The 18432-nt window shown below is 51.4% G+C and overlaps 1 protein-coding gene across 28 annotated transcripts in view; it reads right to left on the bottom strand.

The window, feature by feature from the left end:
* Positions 1-18432, bottom strand: part of Plekhg3 (pleckstrin homology and RhoGEF domain containing G3) — a 42784-nt gene that overhangs the window by 1469 nt on the left and 22883 nt on the right. For 4 of the 28 annotated variants that reach the window (XM_087553251.1, XM_087553250.1, XM_087553244.1 and 1 more), the window contains 16 exons: positions 15865-16254; positions 14167-14264; positions 12666-12735; positions 12372-12418; positions 12113-12263; positions 11888-12019; positions 11533-11715; positions 11285-11377; positions 10947-11033; positions 10717-10750; positions 10267-10365; positions 5372-5410; positions 4939-4961; positions 4259-4612; positions 3657-3785; positions 196-1618 (listed from right to left, as the gene is read on the bottom strand). In XM_087553251.1, coding sequence (XP_087409377.1) covers positions 196-1618; positions 3657-3785; positions 4259-4612; positions 4939-4961; positions 5372-5410; positions 10267-10365; positions 10717-10750; positions 10947-11033; positions 11285-11377; positions 11533-11715; positions 11888-12019; positions 12113-12263; positions 12372-12418; positions 12666-12735; positions 14167-14264; positions 15865-16215 — 3313 coding nt within the window. In that variant the 5' untranslated portion in view covers positions 16216-16254. 28 annotated transcript variants of the gene reach the window in all.

The following is an 18432-nucleotide window of genomic DNA, read 5'->3' as shown; positions in this document are numbered from 1 at the left end:
GGGAAGAGAGAGGAGGGGACAGACTGAGGCTTTGATCAGGAGCTTAGAATGGCCCTCCAGTGCCAAGGCTCACTGTATACGACGCGGTCCTTGCGGTCTAGCCCTCTCGTGGTATAGCCTCTTTAGAGGTTGTTTCCCCCCAAAGCACTGGATCTAATTGGTTTTTCTACCCCAAATCCCCTACCCACATCATACCTTTGCCCCCTGACAGCTCTCCAGCTTCCACAGGCAGGCCAGAATTGGAAGGGATGGGCTCATCCCCATCAGGAGTGGCTTTTTCCCAGTGTAGAGGTGGCCTAGCTGCCTTGATGTTCTTAATTCGGAGGCTATACTGGCGGGCCAACTGGTAGACCTTGTTTTTGACACGCTCACTCACATGGCTGTCCATCACATGGGACAGCTGCATAATACGGGGGTGCAGTGGGGTAACCAGCTCCCCCTGGACACCACTGCTCAGCTCCTTCACCAGCTCTTTCAGCTCCCGGGCCAGGTGGGCTGGGCTGGGATGCTCAGTGGGAGAGGCACTTTCTGGAGAGGCGACAGCAGACTCCTCAGTGATGGCCCCCAGCTCATGCTCCTCCAAGATGAACAGTGGCTCTTGTAGCTCAAAGCCATTGGCCTGGCTCTGGCCAGACCCTGTCCGGGGACTTCTCTCCGAAGACTCCATTCTTTCCCATATCTTGGCAATTTCTGAAGATGGACGGAACTCCGCATCTGTGATAGGAGCTGGGTCCCCTTCGTCTGCCCGGCTGGGACCTGGGAGGTCAAACAAGGTCCATGAGGCTGGCCGAGAACTCCCCGGCCTCTTGTACCCAACGGGAGCTGCTGGCTCTGAATCTGGCTTGGGAAGGCTGTTGAACCTGGACACAGAGTTGCGCACCAGTCCTTTAGGGATGTAGGAGAGGCTCTCCCGCCGACGGATGCTGAAACTGGCATCGTGGTGCTCTGCGTTTTCATAGTAGCTCTTAATTCTGTCCAGCAACTGTCGGTCTCGGGTAGACAATGCTGATTCCTTTTTCTTGCAGGATGATCTATCCAGTTCCGTGGGGCAGCCTGAGCCTGCACTTAGAGATTCTGTCCCATTGACAGAAGGGCCAGTGTCCGTGACTGTATCTGTACCGATGATCACTTCTGGGGCGGGCGGGTTGCTGAGGGAGTCTCCAGTGCTGCTCCATCGGGCCAGGCCCTTCTCGCTGCCCTCCAGGCTGAGCACGCTGCTGCTCCTGCTGATGAGCCGTGGTGTCCCGAGGCCACTGCACTTGCCGTCCTCCGCTGCCAGGCTGCTCCGCCGAGAGAAGCTACTGGCGAACCTCTCGGCAATGACGCTGGCCTGGTCCAGCACAGAGGGTGGCAGGAGGCTCTCGGGTTCCTGGGTGGCTCCCATTTCCTCCTCTTCTTCCTCCTCACTACTCAGGGTCTTAAGGTCTTCAGACCCCTCAGGCTCCACAAAGTCCACCTCACCAGCGGGCTTGTCCACTCCTAGCAGCCCCTTGGGGTCATGAAGCTGTGTCTCCAGGGCTTCTGGAAATTCTGGGTCTGAAGGCATCTCCTCAGGGCTAGGACCTTCCAAGGCAGTAAAGGCCTCCTGCTCAGCCCTGGGCTCAGGATCTGTCTCAACCTGGAAGGCAACAGAGAACATGTTATGGGTGGAGCTGGGGCTCCTTCCTGAGGCTTGGGGACAAGATGGCATGGCCTGCTCTCAGGCTAGGTAGAGGGTCTGCAGCTTAGGACAAAGGCAATCAGAATGCACAGGACTCAAACGCAGGGTACCAAGTCCGTTTATTCCTTTAGTTACCCCGAAGCTGGATGATAGACCCACATTCCATACTCCAAGGAAAACACTAGAAATGAGCAAGGGTTGTAATATCTCTCAGTGGCAACCTGCTTGGGAACTACAGGCAGTAAGGAAACACATAAGACGTAGCTAGACACTAATCCAGTTTCCCACGGTCCCCACATATAGCCACTGTCTGATGTCAAGGCAGCTCAGGTTCTACAATTCAAACCCAGGACTGAGCAACTATGAAATCATATCCCAACTTCCCCAAGAGAGCAAAGATTCCATGAGGTCAGGGGCCAGAGGGTGATTCAACTCCAATCACCAATGGAGGTGAGCTCAATGCCCAGATCCCATGGTACTGGGGATACAGAGAACTGATCCCCCACATACCCACACCTGCACTTACACACTTGTAAAGCACACACGCACACACTCTCTCTGTTTCTCTGTCTCTATCTGTCTCTGTCTGTCTGTCTCTCTCTAGGTGAGGGCAAGGGATTCAGCTCCTGCCAGCCAATCTGCCGTAGCACCTGTGTGCCCAGCCTCGCTGCATATGCCCAACAGATGGGCAAGGGGAAATCCAACAGAAGCCTTCGCTGACCACGTGATCACCTGAGCCTTAGTAAGCTGGCCGACACAGGTTATCTTCCAAGAGCAGTCTCCTGGGAGAAGACACAAACGTTGGAAGCATCAGACTCGACTCCCATCAGCGCTTATGTTCTAGACCAGTGCTGCCCAACCATGGTGGCCACCAGTCATTCTCCCTGAGCATCTGACAAGATGCTAGTCCAAATCAAAATCCTTTAGAGACGTAAGATACATCCAGATTTGCTATGTGTCTGAAGTTGGCCTTAGCATATCAAATTCTCCTGTCTCTGCCTCCTGGGTACTAAGATTATAAGCTTGTACCACCACACCCAGCTTCTTTGTGTTTCTTAACATAGTTACTAGAAAATTTAGTGGGCTAGTGGCACAACGGATAAATCGTGAGCAGATCCTAGAAAACCACATACTACAGTCATTCCTGACGGTACAACTGTCAAGGTCTGAACCATTAATGGGATTCCAGAAAATTCATCTTGGAACCTGCTGTCCATCGTGTAACATGAACAGGCAGGGATTTTAGGAAGTGACTATCTACCCCATAAGCGCTCCATGCTTGTGCCTCATAAAAGAGGCTAAAGGAAGTTCCCTGCTGTGAGGGCACAGCAAGGACGAGACTGAAGCAGAGAGGGAATCCTCACCAGACGACAAACCTTGATCTTAGACTTGGCCATCTCACCACTCTGGACGATACATTCCTGTGTTTATAAACACTTGATCTAAGATATGCTGTTATAGCAGCTTAAGTAGACAGCTAAATTTTTACTTAGCGTCACCTGGGTCCTCAGCCCTGTCCTGGCTGAGGCTCAACCTGGGGTCTAGCTCTTCTAACTTTGAGAAAGTGAAGGAGTCAGGCCCCCTCAGATGCGGCCCGCTGTGCAGCCTGCCAAGCAGTCTCTCCGTGCCACTTTTCCTTCTGGATTGGTTGTGGGGAACAGAAGAGAATAGCAAGAGATACCCGCAATGGATACGCACATTCTATCCCTTCACCCAGGCGGCCCCAGGCGCTCCTTAGGCAACAAACACCGTGTGCAGCCATGTCCGATACAGGCAGCTTGTCTGAGGAGGCCCAGAAACGGTCGCCTATTTGTAACTCACAGAAACAGGTTGGCTGTGTGCCAAACCACACACCTCTTGGCTGCCCAGGCCTCTGGTAGGGCCAGGAAGTGGGAGTCCCAGTTCCATGGACCAGCGTATAGCCTGTGTCCCAAAGGCCTACCTGTAGACCTAGAGCTCTGGACTCCAGCTACCATGTACTACACCTCTCTCTTACCTGCTCACTGCTCTCCTCTGGCATAGAAGAAACAGACTCAAAGCTCATGCGTTTCTCCACACTGGTTGGAGACCGGTCACTGGGCCTTCTGCAGCTTTTAGAGCCTTCAGACTCCCCATGTCTCTTCCCCTGCAGCAAGCAGAAGTCAGCTTACACTGAGAACTGGTTCTCTCTGTATTCCACTCCAACATGGACAGTGCCTTGCATACCCCAAGGAGGTACAGGCAGCACCTCCAGGATTGAGCCAGTCCTGTGCCCTAGGCCTTCCAAACAACCTGACCCGGGGCCACAGAAATCCTTGCAAGGCGTGCAGTTTTTACAAAAGCCCAACCCACCTCCCCTTTCGGCCAGTCAGTTGACCTTCACACTTGATGGATGCTGGCTTTCCCCTCCCGCCCCCACTCCGTTAGTCCTGGTCAGGGAGTAGTGTACCATTGGGTAGGTACCCAGTCCTAGAACAGTGCATGCCAGGGGTTCACCAGGGCGTGACAGTGAGTGAGTTAAGTATTGACAGCAGAAGGAGGGACAGTATAGGACACGGGAAGGACATGCACATGCCGGGCAACATGCAAGGAGGAAGGGAGATCAAAGAGACACCTCACCATAGCACCCCGGGAGAAAAGTAAAGCGTTGGCTCGATAGTGCCAGCAGTGGAGGGCGGCCAGCAGGGAGCTGGCAAAGTCAGCTACCTGCTCCGCCACTGCTAGGCTCTCTTCCTCCTCTTCCTCCTCCTCCGAGCCCGGGAGCTCTGGCCCAGGCACCTTCTCGTTGCCACCGTGCCCTGCCAGGTCCTCCAGGGAGACTGGAAAGGTCTGCTGCTGCTGCTGCTCTTCCTCTTCCACTATCTCCTCCTCTTCCTCAAGCTCCTCCCTGGCAGCCTCCTCAGCCTCTGGCTGCTGGTCCTGTGCATGGGGTAGCTGCCCAAAGTCCAAGAGGGCTCCGGCACTCCCTGCGTGCTGTTCAGAGCATAAGAGCCCATGTCACCTGCCTGGTGGGCAGCCCCCCTCCAGGAATGGCTTCATAGAAAAATCTACTCCTAAATGACCACTCCTGGCCTTCTCTGGAGTGAGGCATTTTGTGGTGGGAAGACTGGGATCTGGTTGGGAATAAAGTTCCCCAAAAGAAGCCTATGTACCCCAGGAGGGAAAAATGAGAGGATGCAGGCCAAGCAGGGCACCACGGGGTGCTGCTAAGGAAGAGGATATGAAAGGGTCCCCAGGGAGTGACCTGGGCAGTGCCACCCACAGTTCCTAATTCCAGCCCCTGGAGCTCCGGCACTCACCTTCATTCCCGCTGCTCTGGCTACTGACACCACCACAGGGTCCAAGCACAAGGTGGGAGGGGCAGGGAAGAGGAGGAGAAAGAAAGAGCCTCTTTAGAGAAACCGGAGTCCCTGGAGAAGCCTCATATGGGCTCCTACACTCCAAGCCCCTCGCCTAGTCCTGGCTTTCAAAGGGATGAATGACAGACAGCTCAGGAGCCCAGCACAGAACCAGTGCCGGTCTGTACAGGCTGCCAGCTTCCTATCACACGGGAAGAAAGGGCACGGCGCATAGACAGGGGAGCCACTGCTCTACAGACAGCAGGGGTGAAGAACTAAAGTCAAATTCCCTCTAGTGTGTTCTCCACAATCCCTCGAGAGGTTCCTAGCTGCTTTCACCCTCCCAGCCCACCGAGGATCCCTGGGGAGACCTGCCTGTTCTTCCCACACTCACCTTTCTCACTCAGCTGCCTGAGCAGGTGCCTGGTGGGCTCTGAAGAACACAAACGGGTCGGGTCGTTAGCGCAGGCCAAGAAACAGCTGCACTTAATCCGGGTCCCAAGCTCAACGCATCACCAGCCCACCACCAGCCCAAAGTCCACTCTAGCTGGCCCCCAGCCCTCCCCCCACCTCAGCCTCAGGAAAGCCTTCTCCACAGTGTTACCGAGGCCCTGGGTGGGGCCTGAGCCACCTCTGCCTCTCTGCAGCACACTGTGAACTGCTCAGTCCTAGCATTAGCATGCCAGCCGAGGCCTTAGTTAAGGAGCCATCTGGAAAAGATGGGCCCCATGCTACCCGCTTCAGACCGACTAGCCACTAACCACGCTTCTGTCTCAAGCGTTTCTACCTCTGTTACAGGCAGCACATCAGCACAGTAGCTATGCCCCACACCAAGCCCCTCAGAGCATGCAGGCCGGGAAGCAGAGGTCGCACCCGACTTTCTACGGCCCTTAAGGCCTGGCATCTCGAATCCTTGCTGCCTGCTGGGAAGTGTTGCCCTGCTGAACAGGGTACGGCCAGGCTCTGGGGACACAAAACACAACTATTAGGCTAATAATGGTGTCATTACTTTGTACCCAGCCTTTCTGGGGATAGACGTGAAACAGGAGGGGAAGGATAGGAGACTCCTGTCTCAAAAGACTCCTCTACAGAGCCCTCAGCACACCTCTACCCTGTGCTGGCTTAGGAATGTCCCCGATTTCCTATAGATTTAGAGTCACAGCAAAGTCTACAGAGGTCTTTTAGCTGCTTCTCAAGGGGACACACTGAGACCAAGACAATAGGCATATTTCCTATCTATATCCACATAAGTAAACTCCTAATTGCTTTTTGAAAAGACAAGGTCTCACGTAGCTGGCCTGGAATTTGAAAGGTAGCCAAGTGTATCCTTGAACCTCTGACCCTAGTGTCTCCACTTCCTAAGTGCTAGGACAGAGTACCCCACCACACCTGCTTTATGCGGTGCTGGGGTTGAATCCAGGGATTCATGCATCCTAGATCACCACTCTTCTATAGACTACATCCTCTGCCTCCCGCTTGCATTTCTGCTGTGTTGTGCTCACGCCTGGACGGACCTGTATTCGTATGTGTGTGAAGGACCAGAGGTCAGTGTCAGATGACTTCCTCAGGAGCCCCCACCTTATTTCTTGAGGTAGGGTCTGTCATGGAACCCAGAGCTCGCCAACCAGCTAGACTGACTATCCAGAACGTCCGGGATCCTTCTTGCCTCCATCTCCCCAACACTGGAGTCAGAGGCTGTCCCTGACTTTTAATGTGCGTACTGGGGAACCCACTTCAGGTCCTTGTTAAGGTTTGCTCTTTTGCTAGGTGTTATAATGCTAAATACTGGCCCCCAAGGCCTGGTTGCCCCCAGGGACGAGAGAATCTGCAGGTAGACCCAAGTGACGCTGTGTAACCTTGCCCCCAAGTTATCTCTGATTGGTTTTGAAATTGCTTACAGACTATAGCTGGGCAGGAGACAGTCGGGTTTTTTGGTGCCCAGGCTTGGGGTCAGAAGCAAGGACTACGGGAGGAGAGAGAGAATGTGGAAGAAGAGAGATGCCCTGGGATAGGTGAGTTATGAGAACATGGCCGTGAGGGCTGACCAATTGGAGTTAAGAGCGGCCCAGATGGAATACGGCAAATCATAACGTGGGGTCATTGATAGGGAAGTAAACAATAGCACAGAGGGTAGGTATCTGCCCAGCCTTAGTGCTGATTAGGGCTTATTATAAAGGCTATGTAGCTTTTATTTTGGAACTGAATGGTCTACGGTAGGGTAGAAACCCCAATTTGAAATAAGCAGAACCATAACAGGTTTTTTCCATTTATTTTATGTATAGGAGTGCTCTATCTGTATGGACACCTGCATGCCAGAAGAGGGCATCGGATCCCATTACAGATGGTTGTGAGCCACCATGTGGTTGCTGGGATTTGAACTCAGGACCTCTGGAAGAGCAGACAATGCTCTTACCCTCTGAGCCATCTCTCCAGCCCCTCAGGGCCACATTCTTATGTGCCGAGCACTTTATCAGCTTTGTCACTTTATCTTGACAACCACCCTCACTTGATTTTAAAATGAGGAAGAGGGCTCATCAGGATAGGTACCAAGTCAGATGGCTTGAGTCTGGTTCCCAGAACATACGTGGTAGAAGGAAAGAAACGACTCAAATGCCAAAGCACTTGAATACACACACACAGTACACACAGAGAGAAATACATGTCGGATTAAATTAAAATTAAAGATTTAAAAAGGTAACAAAGTGGGAAATAGAAATGTTCAGTTCTTTCTGTTGAAACCTTATAAAAAGAATATTTAAGAGTTTAAAAGACATAACAGATAGATCTTACTTATTCCACAGTGACTTTGTCCACCTGATACAGCTTTGGAGGAGGAGGAGGAGGAAGAGGAAGAAGAAGAGGAGGAGGAAGAGGAAGAAGAGGAAGAGGAGGATGAAGAGGAGGAAGAGGAAGAAGAAGAGGAGGAGGAAGAGGAAGAAGAGGCGGAGGAAGAGGAGGAAGAAGAAGAGGAGGAGGAAGAGGAGGAGGAAGAAGAGGAGGAAGAAGAGGAGGAAGAAGAGGAAGAGCTGGGGCAGGGGCAGGGGCAGGAGGAGGCAGCAAAGACCCTGGGCACCTAAGTTGTAGCACGAGTCTAAGTCCCTCCTCTCTGCAACTCCAAGTTCTGCTTTTACTTCTAATCCCTCCAAATCCATCACCTGATCTCTACCACACACGAGAAAGACAAGCCACCATAGGGAACATGCTAGGAGCAAGAGGAAGGACACTCCTCAGTGTTGTTGCTGTGGGAGAAATGCCACGAGGAACATGAACCTCAAATACAGGCCATCACCATGGCAACCCACGGTACTGCCACCATCACACCTGGCCACTCATACACCATCAGTAGCATTGCATCACCAGCTCCAGAAAAATGCAAGTGTGGTCTTCTAGAAGGCTCCAGAGGACAAAGCACGTCTCAGAAAAATTAACAAGACTTTAAAAAGCCAACTCTCTTAGTAGTCACAGGCTAAAATCCCAGCCTCATGGAATTTTCAGTCTTGTATATCTGCTCATTTCCCAACCATCCTGGACAGCTACAGTCTTGAGACAGAGACAACAGTTTTACTGAGCTAGAATTCACATACTATATACGCCAACCTGTGTAAAGTACACACTTCAATGGCTTTAAGTACATTCACAGAGCTGTGTCTCAGAGCTGGTGTGTGTGTGTGTGTGTGTGTGTGTGTGTGTGTGTGTGTGTGTGTGTGTGTGTGTGTGTGTGAAGAGGTACTTTTCTAGTTAGGGGGCTTTTTCATTTATTTATTTAAAAAATTTTTTTTTCAAGACATGTTTTCTCTGTCTAATCTTGGCTGGTCCTTGAACTCTGTAGACCAGAACTGGCATTGAACTCTGAGAACCACCTCTTTCTACCTCCTGAGTACTGAGATGAAAGGTATACCCCACCCCCACCTGGCTGGGAGGCACTTTTTGTCTTTTGTGGTACTAAGGACTTGAACCTAGAGCCTTGGCACACTAGCCAAGTCCTCTGCCACTGAGCTCTAGCCCTATCTTTTAGAGCAAAAGTTCTAATGCGGGTGTCACAACAGACCATGATATTAATACTATAGCTGTCCAAGTCACCATTAACTGTCTACTTGTCATGGCCTAGAACCACCTGAAAGTCTCAAATGAGTAACCGCCTTTATCAGGTTGGTCTGTGGGCAGGTCTTGATTGCTAATTAATATAGGAGGACACAGCCCATTGTGGGAGGCACCATTCCCTAGGCTATATAAAGAAGCTATATGAGCATGAGCCGTAGAGTCAGCATACTCCTCCATGGTTCCTGTTGGACTTCTCAACTGTGAAGTAAGTTCCTTGGTCACAGGTAATATGTAGAATAGTGGGTATGCCTTAAGTTCCTGCCTTGAATTCCCTCAATGGGGTATGAGCTGAATGAATCCTTTCCTCCTAAGGAGCTTTTAGGGAGAGTATTTTATCACAGTACAAGAAAAGAAACAGGAAAACTCCCCAGAGACCACCCAGCTCCACCTTCTCAGAGGTCAAAGTTCTGATATCAATCCCAAGTGTTCAAGGATGCTGCAGATGGTGGCCAATCAAGACCCAAACGCTCCAACCCAAGCAATACTCTCAATAAGAGCATTTGTTCTGAGCCACTGTAGCATGGATCTCAATTCCAGACCCACCACAGCTTAATCCAGATCTGCTCCTGGGGCTCAGACTTATTAAGTCAGTGAAAAATCGAGCACAGAACGGTAAAATCAATCACCAGAAGCATCCCCACCCCACCCCATCACGGCAGAGCTAAGACTAAAAGAGGAAGGTTTTCTCTTTCTAAACAGACACTCCATTCTAACTCCACGAGTGCATTAGCAAATCCCGTCATGGAAGAAAACCCGGGAGAGGAAAATTGCATGACCCAAAATAAATATTTCCTGTCTGGATTTGGTGCCACTTGGTCTAAGCGTTTTCCCTCCCGCCCAGCCTCTGCTGTCACTTTAGACAGAACTGAGAAACTATCCATGAGGTGTCTCCAAGTGCGACTCTGGCTGAGCAGCAAGGCAAGGTCTAAACGGCTAGAACAGATGCCGACTCCTGAACAACGAATTTCCCAGGCCCTCGAGCAGGTGGACAGCGTGAGCAGCAGGCACAGGAAGGGACTGGTGGAGGGAAACGTGGGCAAGAGGAAATGGTCCACAGACGTCCACCAACCCACCCTGCTATCCTCTCCAGTCTTTTGAGGAGAGCGATGTCACATTATACTGCTGCAGATGATCCCAGCCCCGGGACAGCCTCTATAAGAAGGTTCTTGTCCACACCCCTCCCCTTACCAGACTGCCGACGTCCCTGGCGCACATGGGCAGACACCTCATCCTGCAAGGACCAAGCCTTTTTCATCCGCTCCGGGCTGCAGCGATACCTACTGGGATCTGTAGCCAGGAGAGAAATCATCAAGCCTCTGGTCCCCCAAAGGCCTAACTAGAAGCTGCCCATAATGGACAACATATTCTTCACCCACACCAGCTCCAGATGGTCCTAGATGGCTCTCTGGAGGTCCCCCTCTTCCATCTTCTTACAATTGGTTGCTTCAAGCACTGGGAGCCCAGCCATTTAGTCAGACCATGTCACTAATTACACAACTGATCCCCTGCCCTTGACAGAAAGAAGCCCTACCCTTCTTGCTTCTAGACAAATGTAGTAGACAAGATTTTCCCCATGATATGGCCTGACTTAACAATGTACACAGTTAGGGGCGAAACAGGCAGAAAAGGGTAACTTACAATAGGAGTCCATTTCCAAGATGGCTTCCTTGGCCTAGAAGGAAAGGAAACCCATATAGAAATTACCTGACTGTACCTTGCCTGCCCAGAGGACTCCCACAGTTTCATGCCATGACTTGTATATCTGCAGTACCAACACCTGCTGTGCACTGGAGCCAGGAGGAAAGGCTCCAGCTTATTCTGGGGCATGGTTTCCCTGAAGCCCATCTGAGAGTATCCTAGGAGCCAACCTTCTGGGGTATAGTAGCATGGTGATTCTCCAGGATGAGCCTCTTGATGTGGTGAGTCCAGCTCCGTTTCTCCTCTACTGTCTTGGCCTAGAAGGGCCCAAGGGGAAGGAACTGGGTTTATTATTTCAGGTCAAAATGCACACAGTACTTCTACCAAGGGGCAGAGAGGGTAGGAGGGATTGTGCTAAGATTTCTCTCTATACCTCAGAGAGGTGCCCCAGATGATCCCACTTTACAGATGGAGACACTACGGCATGGGACAGCCAGGGAACAGGGAGTCACACGCAAGTGTGCTTGGAAGTCTTGGTCCCCAGCCCCTCACCTAAGCCACTCCTCACCTGGATACTGTATTGTTGTTTGCTGTGCTTATAGTGGGTGACGGTGAAGCACAGAGAGTCCCTGGTGCTTTCGATCAGCATCAGTGAGGAGCACTGGGGACAGAGAACAAGATAATTAACCAGGAGACAAGGGGAACCCAACCCTGAGGCAAGTCTCAGAAGATGGCACCGGAGCCCAGTGAAGCTAGAAGGAAGCTGGGGCCATAGGGAGAAAGAGAAGGCAGCAGAGGAGAGGACAGCATAGTTACCGGAATGTGGCCCTTGTAGACAAAGTGATCGCCTCGCTTCTTGGTAATGAGCAGTATCTTGTCAAAGAGGAAGAAAGTTCTCTCATTGCGCACACGGTGCACGCGAAAGGTGGCTTCCAGGACCAGTTCCCCGTAGGTGGTCAGGTCTGGTCCCTTCCAGTTAATGAGCAGTGACTGGATCTCCTGCAGCAGAGACCCCAGTGACACCCAGAGTCAGGCCTCACCGTTCCCAGGAAGCTCACACAGACACCACCTCAAAGGCTTCCTCAGGTACTATGCCCCAACTGAGCTGAGCACAGCGGCCGGCAATCAATATTCCGTCTTTCAGGCCCTGTCTCCTCCCAGCCCAGAGCACCTGTAGCCGAACTGCGTGCTCGTGCCTCCTCTTCATGTCATTGATGTACCAGGCCACACACGTCATGGTGTCAATGGCGTCTTCTACCACCTCGAAGCCATCCTCTTCTTCATCAAAATGTTTGGCAATTTCCTAGACAAAAGACAGGTATCTGAGCAAAACCCATTCCAAGGCTCTGCCCTGAGCCTGGCACAAATCTTCTGCCTGGGGGGAGGCCTGATCTACCTGGAGCAGCAGGTGGTACTTGAGGATGCGTTGGACTGGCTTCAGCAGGTAGGAGCCCAGGGGCAGGGAGTGCTGCAACAGCTCCTGCCGGTCCCGGAAGAACTTGGCTTGCTGCTTGTCTTGCATGCACTCCGTGAGGGCTGCCACTGAGCTGGGAAGGGTAGGGATGGGTGTTACTATCAGGGAAGATCTGGTGAGGTGGCAGGAACCCCATAGTCACCAAATGGCCCAGATGTCCCTCTCTATCCAAGATACTCACTTGGGGTAGTTGTTGCAATACTGAGTGTATATATCAAACTCTTGGCTCTAAGGAAAGACCAAATAAAGGAAATAATTTCAGGGAGATTCTCACAGGATTAGACGTGGGGGCGGGGGTGGGGGGGCGGCAAAGGACTCCTGGGAACACTGTCTTCCCATCCCTGAGAGCCTACAGAGCCATCTTGGCATCCCATCCATCCACCAGCCTTGGACAGGGATGCCCAGTTCTTAAATGTCCTCTTATACTGGGCTCTCCTATCCCAGAAACACAGAGGGAGAACCCGGTCACTCTCACCCTTTCCACGAAGCAGCTGGCAACTGCCACGGGGTCACTATTGCAGCTGTCCAGGTCTCTGAGAAGCTGGCTGGGGGAGGGGAGAGAGATCATTAGACCCCTCCACTTCTGTAGCTACAGACCCCCTGCCCACCTCCTCAGACACAGAACACAGCCATCCTTGGTGTCATGCTGCGAGTCATGGCTTCTACCCGGAGTAAACCCTGCCCCAGGGAATACCACGTAAAGTATTCAGAACACCGCAAAAAAAACAGAATCCCACATGCTCAACAAGCAGCAGAGGAAGACCGAACACCAGTACCCACCTTGGGAGGGGACACAGCTCCGGTGTAAGCAGGAGTCAAACACACAAAAGCAGAGATTAAAGGAGGAAAAAGAGAGGAAACCAGCAAAGACCACTCCCAGATGGCAGGAAGCAGAGACGGGAGGAGACTCAGTGCTCTGATCTTGGGTGGGGGCACTTGAGATAACTGGAGACGGTGCCTCTGCCCCTCCATCTGATTCCCTCCTCTTCCCAGCTCTATGCCTTCCTCGGTCTTGTGCGTACCCTACCCTCCTAACCACACACTGTGTGGACTCCTCCAGCTGTAAGGGACCGGAGGAAGAGTCCTGCCCTGTCAACTACTGCCCACTAAACTGTTTTTCTTGACAATACCCTCGTCTGAGTGTCTGGTCCCAGAACAGCAGCTTGAATCTTCATGGGCTCAGTAAGTCTTTTTTGTAGGGCCTGTGCGATATTCTTTTTTTTAAAATACACTTTTTTTTTAAGATTTATTCATTTATTATATATAAGTACACTGTAGCTATCTTCAGACACACCAGAAGAGGGCATCATATCTCATTACAGATGGTTGTGAGTCACCATGTGGGTGCTTGGAATTGAACTCAGGACCTCTGGAAGAGCAGTCGAGTGCTCTTAACCACTGAGCCATCTCTCCAGCCCCTGTGTGATATTCTAATACAGTGTTCTCAACCTTCCTAATGCTGCGGCCCTTTAATACGGTGCCTCATGTTGTGGTGACCCCCAACCTCGACTACAAAAACTTTTTTGCTGCTACTTCATAACTGCAATTTTGCTAGTATTATGAATTGTAATGTAAGTATTTTTGATTTGTCAAAGGGGTCACAACCCACAAGCTGAGAACCCACTGTAACAGGTCAGACTTTCAGAAGAGTCCTCACTTCCCTTGGTATCTGTGGGAAGGGAGAGGAATAAACTATAAGATGTGCAAGATGATGTAGAAAAAGAGCCACCCACAGGAAACACACAACCATGCAAGGCCTAACACTGGCCCAGATACTGGCACCTGCAAGCCTGTGACCTTCATTTATAAACTCCTAGAAAGGCCAGCCGGTGCCCTCTCCAAGTCTAGCGCTAAGATCTTATGCAAGGGTAGACTTCAATTCCCCATCTCCACAGTCAGGCCTATGTGTCCAGACATCTAAGGATTCTCCCTAGGCCTCCCGGCGTGCCCCAAGGCAAAACAGGTCTAGCACATACCTGTTCAGTGCATATATGCTCTCTATGTTCCCAAAGAGGGCGCTGACTTGCTCCGGCTTCAGGAGCCCGGGGGTGTCGATGATCTTCAAGAGGTAGTCCTGCGTGGAGAGAGGTGTGAAGACCCTGCACCCCTTGGCTTGATCACCTCTAATCACACCCCACTCTGCTGTGACGTAATCCCGCAGGCAGTGCCATTGTACTGAGCTGTAGGTGTTTACCCAGAAACAAACTTCGACTTGGCAACTTGGAATGCAACCTTATTTGGAGACAGGGTCTTTATCATCAGTTAAATTGCTCAAAATGACATCATTTAATATTTAGGGAGGCTCTAAGTCTAATTGCCGGTGTCCTCTCAGAGAAAAGGACACAGCCAGAAAGCAGGTGATGGTTGGAAGCCAGGCCAATGCAGCCACAGGACACTAGAGAAAATTAACTATGACAGTTTGTAATCCCAGTACTTGGAAGGCAGAGCCATGAGAACGGCCTTGAGTTAAAGGCCAAGATGGTGCTACACGGCAAAATCCTATCTTAAAAAAATCAAGGGGCTGGGGATTTAGCTCAGTGGTAGAGCGCTTACCTAGGAAGCGCAAGGCCCTGGGTTCGGTCCCCAGCTCCGAAAAAAAGAACCAAAAAAAAAAAAAAAAAATCAAGCCAAGAGGCTGGTGTGATGGCTCACCAGGTAAAGATGCTTGCCTAATGACCTGAGTTCAATCCTTAGACCCACTTAAAAACGGAACACACACACATGCACAAGCATACACACATGCACAAATATACACACAAGCTTACACGCTCACATAAACATGTACTTACTCTTTTCCTTTTTGTTTTTTTGTTTTTTGAGACAGGGTTTTTCTCTGTAAACAGCCCTGGCTATCCTTAAATTCACAAGAGATCCGCCTGCCTCTGCCTCCAGCGTGCTGGGTGAGATTAGAGGCATGTGCGCCCCACCAGTCCCAGCTTTTTAGATTTATTTATTCACGTATATTAACGTATATGAGTGCTTTGTCTTCAGACACCCCAAAAAAGGGAATCAGACCCCAGATGGTTGTGAGCCACCACGTGGCTGCTGGGAATTGAACTCAGGTCCTCCGGAAAAGCAGCCAAGTGCTCTTAACCACTGAGCCACCTCTCCAGCCTCACACTTCTTCTTAATCAAAACAAACAGTCTAAAAGAGAATTCATTTGTGGTACTTGAAGTCAACAGGTTTGTGCCTAGCCCTCACAGACTCACCGGGCAGAAGGTCCCTCAATGAAGGGCACATGTCACCTTTCCCCGAGTGACCTACAGTACGAGACATTTTTCATCTGCCATTCCTATTCCATTTTTCAGGCAAAGAGCCCGAGGCTCCAGACATTGTGCACATGCCTAAGGTTCCACAGCCATGAAATAGCAGAGTGGGGAATCTGGATGTCGTCCCTACCCAGGTTCAATCCCTACAGAGCACTTAGGCTAAAGCCCCTCCCTGTGCTACCACAGTGCGCACTCCCCAAGCACCTACAGGAAATGCTACAATCCCACTGATGTGGCCTGGTGTCATAAGGAAGCATGAGAAGACAAGAGCCCCACCAGGCAGGTCCCCCAGGCTTCCGCATGGCCTTATGGGAGGCAGGTTTATAGGTTTATAGAGACAGGTTGTACTGAAGAGATGGGCGACTTGAGGCCAGCATCCTTGGTCTCTGGGCCTCAGCACTCACCTCCACAATGCTCCGCAGGTCCTGCACATACATGCGCTCTGTCTCCACGATCTCTCGCACCACCCGGCCCAGATAGCTGAGCTTGTGATAGGCAGGGCCTGTCCCTGCACGGCTGTTGAATGGGGAGAGAGGTCCCTTCATGTTCAGCCAGCTGCTGGAGTTGTTGTTGCTGTTGGGAATATGCCGGCCCCAAGGGGAGCCTGTCCCGTTCTGGGCTGAAGCCTCGGAGCCAGTCGGCTCCTCCATGGCACTGTGGCTGTCACGGGAGGAGCCAGATGAGGATGTAGTAGACATTAGGCTCGGTGGCCGCTCCTGGCTGCCATCTTGGTGGAGGGCAGTAGAGACGGGCATCCTGGCATCGCTGCCTGGGACTGTCACCTCGGGGAGATTCTGGAGCAAAACAGACAGATGGAGGGTCAAGTTCTGAGGACCTGCAGAATCAGAAAACGGAAGGGGAGGTTGCCAGAGACAGGGAGGAGGCAGAATGGGAAGTCACTGTTGAATGGGTGCAAAGTTCAGAGTAAGAAGATGAAAACGGCTTCAGAATGGACAGTCCTGTGGCAACGCACGGGTGTACTCAAAGTCACTGGACTACATTTACAAGTGGTTAAGACAATGAATTTTCACTTTTGCATATTTTAACCACAATTTTAAAAACAAGGCCACCGAGACGCTCAGCAGGTAAAGGCTCTTGTCACCACACCGGCTAACCTGAGCGCTGTCTGAGACCTGCATGGTGAAGAGAGAGAACTGACTCCTGCGTGCTGTCCTCCGACCTTCCCACGTGTGCCGAAGCAGTGCAGCCACCTCCCAAATAAATAAGTGTAATAAATTAAAAACACAAACACAAAACTAAACCCCAGGGAAGACCTTTCCCTCAGACTACGAACACTGACTGGTGAGGACGCTTGAGTTCCGTTCCTTCTGGATCCCAGCAGCTCAGGGATCCTCTCTTCCCAGGGCGGAGACCGCAAGGCCTCACCAGGAGACAGTTAGGTTCTCAGAAACAGAAGCTACCTCAGCTAACACAATAGCCTAGCTCTTCTTCGGAAGAACTCAAAGCCAGGGTCTCAGGGCTGAGAAGATAGCTCAGTGGGTAAAGTGCTTGCCAGGCACACACAAGGCTGTTTTAGCACTGTATACAGCCAGGCACGGTGGCCTGGGAACCAGAGGCAAGAGCATCAGAAGCTCAATGGTTATCCTCAGCCATACGGTGAGTTCCGGGCTAGCCTGGGGCTTCAGGAGAACCCCATCAAAAAACTATTCTTTTAAAAAAAGGAAGAAAGAAAACTTGACAAACAGCCACTTAGGCAAAGTGCTTAGCCTCCCGGGTTTTACCTGTGTAACGGAGCGTGCCCCAGAGCTATGACCTCACAGGTGACGTAACCCACTGCCTGCCCTCTGAGCACGGTACAGGGCAGGGTGAATGTTCCACAAACCATCCGTGCATGACGATAATGGTGGCTATCACAGTGTGTAACTCACGTGCCTGCCCCTCTGGGCCCATGCCTAGCGTCACGGTACGGGGTCGACCAAAAATTGGCTCTTTTTTAAAAAATCACATTTATGTGTTTATGTTTGTGTATGTACACAATGTACATATGTATGTATATATATATAAACCATATATGTACATATGTGGCAAATGTCTGTATATCGCTCTCTCCTTCTGCCATTAATTTCATGTCATCACCAGATTTAGCGCCTTTACCCACTGACCCGCCTCACCAGCCCAGGTTCCTGATTTCTTACAACCAGCAGGTAATGCTCTCAGAAGGACTGCAAAGTCTCAGGGCGCCAGTGTCTCCACCTGTCGTGAAGCTTCCTCTCTACTCAGAGGGAAGGGAAAGGGTGATAAAATCTGAGCCAACAGTTGCTCCTTGCCCCACTCCCAGGTACCTGGTGTAGGCAGGCCCTTGACTCAGCCACAGCAGGAAATTCCCCAGGGCTGAGGCACAGCTGAGTCTTAGCACAGCTGGGCAGAATTGCTCAGCAGGCAGGAAGCTGCACCCAGGTGAGGCAAACAGATGGGACTTTATTCCCTGAGCAGATGGTACTACAGCTCAGAGCCCAGAGACAGAGAACACCTCACGCCTACCTGTGGGACCAGAGCTGCCAGGATGCTCTCTAGGTTGCTTTTCCTCAGGGGAGGAGGAATAGAGAAAGAGGGGGGAAGGGGAGGGGAGAGAGGAAGGGGGAGGGAAGAGGAGGAGGGGGAAGGAGGAGGGAGGAGGAACTTCAGGCGCTTTTCTCACCTCTACTCTCCCAAGTGTTCCTATCCAGCCTGAGACTCAGAAGCTACCAGACGACCCGGGCCACAGGCAAGGACCTGAGCTATACCAGAGGACCCGTCCATAAACCGCTGTCACTTCAGTGCGTTTTCTTGTGACTCTGCTCTTACCTAGAAACCAGGGTCTTTGGACTCCACCTTTGGCAGATGTTGCCTCCAACCTTCCAGTCTCAGGCTAGAAGTCCTCTCTCCAGGATCCTGCCCAGAGGCAGCGACCCTGGAGGCCTCTGCTGTGTACTCCTGTTGCCTCCAGCCTCCTACTATCTCACTTCGAGAAC

Source organism: Rattus norvegicus, chromosome 6 (assembly GCF_021556685.1).
Source record: "Rattus norvegicus strain SHRSP/BbbUtx chromosome 6, alternate assembly SHRSP_T2T, whole genome shotgun sequence".
Lineage (NCBI taxonomy): Eukaryota > Metazoa > Chordata > Mammalia > Rodentia > Muridae > Rattus > Rattus norvegicus.
Note: the sequence above shows the minus strand (reverse complement) of the source record. Positions and strands in the feature narration are given on the sequence as shown.